The 7,739-nt window shown below is 41.1% G+C and overlaps 1 protein-coding gene across 1 annotated transcript; it reads left to right on the plus strand.

The window, feature by feature from the left end:
* The first annotated feature begins 3,748 nt into the window (after window positions 1–3,748).
* Window positions 3,749–7,553, plus strand: LOC308508060 (peptidyl-prolyl cis-trans isomerase D-like). The gene has a single exon (XM_081074246.1). It carries the CDS (start codon window positions 5,739–5,741, stop codon window positions 6,924–6,926), a length of 1,188 nt encoding a protein of 395 aa, XP_080930372.1. The 5' UTR covers window positions 3,749–5,738; the 3' UTR covers window positions 6,927–7,553.
* Window positions 7,554–7,739: the final 186 nt, after the last annotated feature.

Consider the following 7,739-nt stretch of genomic DNA (forward strand, 5'->3'; position numbering starts at 1 on the left):
AACTGGTGACGTGATTAGTTAGGTGTAGCGTTTTAAGTTCTAGGTATGGTTAATTAAAAGGGTATGCAAGCAGTGTACACCTGATAATGTATTCCACCATTATTGGTTGACTGTCCACTGTGCTTATCACTGTACAAACCACTAGGGGTATAGTGGTGAACAAGGCATGCTCACTGTCTTCAAGGAACTTACAGTCTAAAGACAAGCACGCAATTATGAATGAGATGAACACCTAAAGGCTAAGATGAAGTAGGTATGGAATGCTAAGGACAGTTGGGGTGTGCCTAACCAGTCTTAGGAGTTAGGAAGGCTTTTAGAGGAAATGGTGCCCACAAGAGGTAAAGCAAAAGTAGACAGGTATTGATCTAGAGAGGTGTATGTGTGCGGTGGGAAGAGGCGTCGCAGGCAGAGAGAACAGCACATGCAGAAATCCAAAGGCAAAGAAAGCATGGCAAGTCTGAGGACCTACAGTTAGTTCAGGGTGGTGTGCATGTGACAGGCAGAGGACAGGAGTTAGAGAGATGAGGAGTTAATATTTAACAGGAACCAGATTTTAAAGGCCTGTGTGTACTGTTAAGGAGTTTAAACATTCTTTTGAACACAGTGGGAACCATTAAAGGATTTAATATAAGGATTCACATGATGAGATTTGTGTTTTAGAAAGCTCGCCGGCTACGCTGAGGAGACTAGGTTGTAGAAGGGCCAGACTGGAAGCCAGTAGACCTAAGATACTGTCAGAGTAATCTAAGGTAGAGGTGATGGGGGTCTGGCTAGTGATAGGTAACATATTTTGAGTGATGAGAACTGAGGCACTTCAGAGGCTGTTGCTTGTCCAGAACCACACAACTGAATAATAACACTGTGGAGTGAGGACTTCTACCAAGATTAGTCTGGCTTCTGAACCAGCACTTTTAACCACTGTGCCAAATAGTAGCAGTGGACATTGAGAAACATGGATAGGTTTCAGAGGTTTTTAGATAGTAGAATTGTTAGGACCTAGTGCTTTGAATTGGATCATGAGAAAGAGGCAGAAGAATGAAACCTAGGTTTTTGTCACTACAATAAGCTACTAGGACAAAGCAAGAAAAGCTATGTGGGGAGAGTGGGAATATGATTAGTTAAGGATTAGATATACAGAGGGTGCCAAAAAAAATGTATACATATTTTAAGAAAGGCAAGAACTATTAAAATTGTAATAATATATACTGATAATCAAAGATGAATACAAGTCACGTTTGACTTCTGCAGTTACGAGAGGTGCTTAAAGTGGTTCCCATTAACGTCCAGATACTTCTGATTACGGCGAACTACTGCTTGAGCAACGTTGACCAAAGTGTCCACATGTATACATTTTTTGGCACCCCCGGTATTTTAATATTGAGTAGCCCATGAGATATGTAAGAGGAGATAAACAGTAGGCAGTTGTAGTTAGTCTGAAGCAGGAGAAGGATCTGTTCTAAAAATTTGGGAATAATTAAAAAACGGTAACTTTGTTAAGGTAGTAGATGAGATTATCCAGGGAAAGTATAGTAAGAAAAGAGGACTGAGAAGCGAGCTCAGAAGCATACCATTATATTTACTAAATAGCAGAGGAAAGGATCCCACTGAGAAGGGATGAGAAGAGGGCAGGAAGCCCAGAAGTAGGAGGCTTTCAAAAGGAACCAGAAGATAGGCCTGCAATGGCCACTCGACTTGGCAAAAAGACATTTGACATGAAGAGCAACCATATTAATAGTATTGAGAGTAGAAGCCACTTAGCAGTGGATTCAGCAGGAAATGGGAAATAAAGAAGTAGGGACAACAAACACAAACGTCTTCCAGAAATTTGGCTGTAAATAGGGAAGAATAAGCTAAAGCTGGGAGTAGAAGAAAGGACATGAGATTACAGTCGAAAGTTTTATGTGTGTATGTGTGTGTGTTGGGGGTGGGAGGAGATGAGGGAAATTTGAGCATGTTGTAATATTAATATAGGAAGGAGCCAGAAAGGGTGGAAGTAGTAGGCTAGGAGATTTGAGGCAAGTGGAGAAATGCTGAGGTATCAACTGCAGGACTAGGTGAAGAACTCACTAGGCAATCGGTAGCTTTGAGGGTCCAGCTTAGATTAGAGACTGAATTTGTAGTGGCAGCAGCAGGAGTGATTGAATGATTTCCTGTAGCAACACTCAGCATTCTGTTGTAGGAATGGAGACGGGAGACAGTTGATTGATCCAGTATTAGGGTTTTGCTCTGTGAGATGAAAGGATGACAAGGTGAAAATGTTAAGGATGCAGCAAAGTGATTAAGTGTAATAATGGTCCATGTTGTGTAGACTGCCTAGGGATCGAAGTGAAGGTGAGGTGGATTAAAGGGAGAGTGTAAAAGGGCCAAGGGGCTGAAGGTCAGTGAGGGATGTCTGAATTTGAGATTTCAAGAGTGGAACAGTTGGGAAGACAGGTGCAGGGTGTGGTAGTAGGCCTGTTGGCGGCAAAGGTTATGTCAGTTGGGGTGGTCAAAGCACTGAGAAGCCACGTGTTATATGCGTGGTTTTCATGGGCAATGAAGTCTAGAGTGAAGACAAACCAGGAGTGAGGAGGGAGGGGAAGACTAAGCCAGAGGCCTAAATATCAGTGAATGGTGGAGGTTAGTGAATTACCTGAATGAGGAGTATAGGGTGATAATACCGAATATCTTCAAAGGGACAAGGGCATTTACATGAAAATGAAGGATTTTAGAAATGGCTTACAGGAAAAGGACACTTGACACCAAGCAGGGTACATGGAATGTGAAGCAATGAGAAACGTGAGAAAGCTGCAGGGGAGTATTTTTCCGGAAGAGCCAGATTTCAGTTAAGCCAAGGTGGGGGGAAGGACTCAGTGCTGACAGAGAAAGGAGCAAGTTTTTGTCATGGGGGGCAGGGCTCCAGATAGCTATAACGAGGGGCAAAAATCGCAGTTGGCTCTGCATTTGAATAATTGTGAGCGCTGGGTTTATACCCCAGATGAAATAGGGGCTACATTTCTAGGTGCATGAGTCAGAATATGTTGTGTATCTACAATGTTTGGGGTATAAATGTAAGGAGTACTCAGTCTCTGCCCCCAGGAGCTCAGAATCTAGTGACATAGTTGGACATACAAAGTTAGTCTATGGCAATGACTAAGTGCAACGATTTGAGAGCTCTGCACAGGGCACTTAGCCCAGGGTTCACAGAAAGATTTTGGACATGATGTCTGCACATGAATTACTCATACGTCAGGGAACATAACAGGTCTAAGTATGATGAATGATAAGTAGCTCTTGTTGCTGGGATCTTCACTATGAGGAAAGCAGTGGTGAGAACACAGCAAGAGTCCTCTTTGGAAGGCGTTATAGACCTTGTTTTGGATAGCCACTGAAGCTTTAGGAAAGAGTGAAAAAGAAACATGTAGGTAAATGCCAGCATGGTGGACATGGATTTAAGGGGTCCACTTGCTAAAGGCTGGCTTCCCTATTAGCAAGGAAAGGGGAGCAGATAATAAGATTAAATAATTGCTTTTCATATCTTGGAAGAAGTGGGGCAGGGAAAATTCCTCACCAAATTCTCAGCTTTGGGCTACATTCTGCCACTTATCTTGACTTCTTCCTCATAGAGCCAGAACCTTCATGGCGCCACCTTTTGGCAACGTAGAGCCTTCAGTTTGGTACACTGCCCTAGTGTGGTCACGTAACAAGTATTTGAACTTGAATCCGTTGCCCTGATCTTTAGGTTTTTAATTTGTTGTTTTTTGTGGGGGTTTTCTGTTGGGGGGTGTTTTAATTTTAATTTTTCAATTACAGTTGATATTCAGTATTTTATATTAGTTTCAAGTGTCCTGATCTTGTTTTTGAATTTGTAAATAACATCTGTTTTATTCCCTTCAGCATTAGACTCCTGACTAACGAATTCACATTTAGGTATGAATGTCTGAAAGGCTCCTTTCACATTATTTTTGTTTCATATATTTGGGGGTAGTGCTTAATAATTTAAAAATCATACTACTTTTTAAAATATTAGTATTATATATCCATTCGTGAAAATTTGAAAAAATAGATATGGAAAAAAATTAAAAAACCCATAATCACATCACTCAGATAATTACTGCAAACATTTTGTTGTGTAAACTTTTTTTTTTTAAGGTTTTATTGGGGAAGGGGAACAGGACTTTATTGGGGAACAGTGTGTACTTCCAGGACTTTTTTTCAAGTCAAGTTGTCCTTTCAGTCTTAGTTGTGGAAGACGCAGCTCAGCTCCAGGTCCAGTTGCCATTGCTAGTTGCAGGGGCACAGCCCACCATCCCTTGCGGGAGTCAAACCAACAACCTTGTGGTTGAGAGCCTGCGCTCCAACCGAGCTATCTGGGAGGCAGCTCAGCTCAAGGTGCTGTGTTCAATCTTAGTTGCAGGGGATGGAGCCCACCATCCCTTGTGGGACTTGAGGAGTTGAACTGGCAACCTTGTGGTTGAGAGCCCACTGGCCCATGTAGGAATCGAACTGGCAGCTTTCAGAGTTAGGAGCTTGGAGCTCTAACCGCCTGAGCCACCCACCGGGCCGGCCCTTGTGTAAACTTTTGAATCCATTGTTTGTGTGCATGTATGTATCCGTACTTTGTGAAACATTCTCCCCCTAATTGTTTGAAAATATATCATCTACATCAGAGGAAATTAGTCTGGCATAGTTAATATGTCAAGCAGAACTTCACATTTCTATCAAATGTATATGAGTCATTTCTTCTACATATTACTAAGTTTTACACTGATGACTAGATTCAATCCAGTAGTATGGTCACCTTTGAGCCAGAAACGGCCTTTTGCATGTTTCCTATTAGAATTTTGGCCTTGTGCCTATGTGCAGGTATGTTACAAAGGAACTTACATACTTTATAAACCTTGACAACAGTTTTCCATTTAGTAGTGTTCTGGGCTTTCTCTCTTGCTCAACATCTGTTGGTAATAAAAATGTCCTTGTACTGTTTACAGCAGTATCACATAGTATCAGGGAGTACTGTGGTTTTATCAACCAGATTGTCATTTATCAACTTGAGGCAGGGACTGGTCCTTCACTTACGTACTCCAAAGTCTGCAGTACAATGCTTAAATTAGATGTTAAGCATTTTGTTAATCAGCTGGTTGACTGCACACATGTTTTCCCCCCTTCTCTCATATCTAATACCAGGGTGACTGAATTGCTTTCCTACCTGGGTATATAGTTAAAATCTATTTCAAGGGTTCCATCTCCCCATCTCCCACCCCCACAATGCCAGGCACTGTCTGAAATCTTAAGAATACAAAAATGGATAAATCAAGGCTCCTGACTTAAGGATATCACAAAGTATAAGTTAATGTACTATTGTAGATTTACCTAAATGTATCTGTTAAAAAATTGAGACTCTGAAACATCAAATAATAATTTATGTGAAACACAAAATTTTTCCTTTAAACTGTCATTAAAAATGCAGCAAAAACTAATCTTATGAAATACAGAAACAAAACTTCCAGCATTTTCCTGTCATAAAATAACTACATTTTGAATTCTTTCTAAACACCTTGAAACACCTGAGTTTTAATAGTTCACATTTATTATGCTGCTAAATCCTTTTCATTCATTAATTTTCTCAACCGATGAAGTAGGTTTTGTTATGCCCATTTTATGCATGAGAAACTCAGGCTCAGAGTAAGTAACGTCCAAAATCACAGTAAATAGGGCAAGTTTTCAAAGCCAGGCGTGATTTCAACCCATTTTAAAAAATGATTTTATGTTTTCAGCTGCTGGGCAGCCACGAGGTGCTGGGAGTCCGCTTCCAAACGCGTCTGCAAGTCACAATGTCGCATCCGTCACCCCAAGCTAAGCCCTCCAACCCCCAAAACCCCCGAGTCTTCTTTGACGTGGACATCGGAGGCGAGCGAGTTGGTCGAATTGTTTTAGAATTGTTTGCAGATATTGTACCCAAAACTGCAGAAAATTTTCGTGCATTGTGTACAGGAGAAAAAGGCGTTGGACCCGCCACTGGGAAACCTCTCCATTTCAAAGGATGCCCATTCCATCGAATTATTAAGAAATTTATGATTCAGGGTGGAGACTTCTCAAATCATAATGGGACAGGTGGAGAAAGTATTTACGGTGAAAAATTTGAAGACGAAAATTTCTATTATAAGCATGACAAGGAGGGGCTACTGAGCATGGCAAATGCAGGCTGCAATACGAATGGTTCTCAGTTCTTTGTCACCACAGTTCCAACTCCCCATCTGGATGGGAAACATGTGGTATTTGGCCAAGTAATTAAAGGAATGGGTGTGGCAAGAATTCTGGAAAATGTAGAAGTGAAAGGTGAAAAAACAGTCAAATTGTGCGTTATTGCAGAATGCGGAGAATTGAAGGAAGGTGATGATTGGGGAATATTCCCAAAAGATGGTTCTGGTGACAGTTATCCAGATTTCCCGGAGGATGCAGATATAGATTTAAAAGATGTAGATAAATTATTATTAATAACCGAAGACTTAAAAAACATTGGAAATACTGTTTTCAAATCCCAGAACTGGGAGATGGCCATTAAAAAATATACAAAAGTCTTAAGATATGTGGAAGGATCAAAGGCTGTTATTGAGAAAGCAGATAGATCAAAGCTGCAACCTATAGCTTTAAGCTGCATGCTGAATATTGGTGCTTGTAAACTGAAGATGTCAGATTGGCAGGGAGCGATTGACAGTTGTTTGGAGGCTCTTGAAATAGACCCATCAAATACCAAAGCACTGTACCGTCGAGCTCAAGGATGGCAAGGATTAAAAGAATACAATGAAGCATTGGCTGATCTTAAGAAAGCTCAGGAGATAGCACCAGAAGATAAAGCTATCCAGGCAGAATTGCTGAAAGTCAAACAAAAGATAAAGGCACAGAAAGATAAAGAGAAGGCAGCGTATGCAAAAATGTTTGCTTAATAAGGATTTCAATTTTGCTTAAATGTTACACACTGATTGTATGAAGGCAATAAGAAAATTAAAGGGGTTTTGTCTGTTATATATAATCCCTAATGTGTATCCTTTGATACTTCAGTTCCCCTTGTTTACAGTTTAGGAATTCTGATATAGGTTCTCTCTTAATAAAAGTTATAAAATACAAAAAAAAAAAAAAATGATTTTATGATAAATTGGCTCCCAATTCTTTGGTCACTAGTTCTTAAAAGGAAGTTTAGCACCATTATCATAGATCGTTCAATGCACCACTTTATGTCAACTGCTTTATTGTCCAAATTATTCAAGACTAGGAGCCCTTGTGTTTTTTAATAGAGGTTACGTGGTTTGCGCACCCCTTTTGGTTCCAAGGCCGGTTTAGGTGCCTCTATTGGCCTTCAGAACAAGTGACACTCGTCTGTTTCCTACCAGTCTCTCCCTCTTATCTCGCACGTGACGCGGTGAATGCTTCGGGGATGTTTGTTGAGTGCATGAATGAACGATCGCACTCTACTGAATTCTAGCTCTAAACCAGGCTGTGAGTCGGCGCCTCCTTTCAGTGTGGACATGATCAAGCACACACATCTCGCGCGTCTGTATTTGCAAACTCGAGCACTATCTAAAGTACCGAACAGGCGCCTCTCAAAAGCTGCTACAAGTCTGTATTTATCCGGCCCGGACTAGCGAGAATCTGACTAGTGTTTGAACGATCACACAAAGCCAACCTTGGTGATTCCTTCCTATAGGTACCTTCTGGTTTAGGGGCCGTCAGCCGTCAATCCACTACGGCCAAGCAGGGCG

The sequence above is a fragment of the Rhinolophus hipposideros genome, assembly GCF_964194185.1.
Source record: "Rhinolophus hipposideros genome assembly, chromosome: 15".
Classification (NCBI taxonomy): Eukaryota; Metazoa; Chordata; class Mammalia; order Chiroptera; family Rhinolophidae; genus Rhinolophus; species Rhinolophus hipposideros.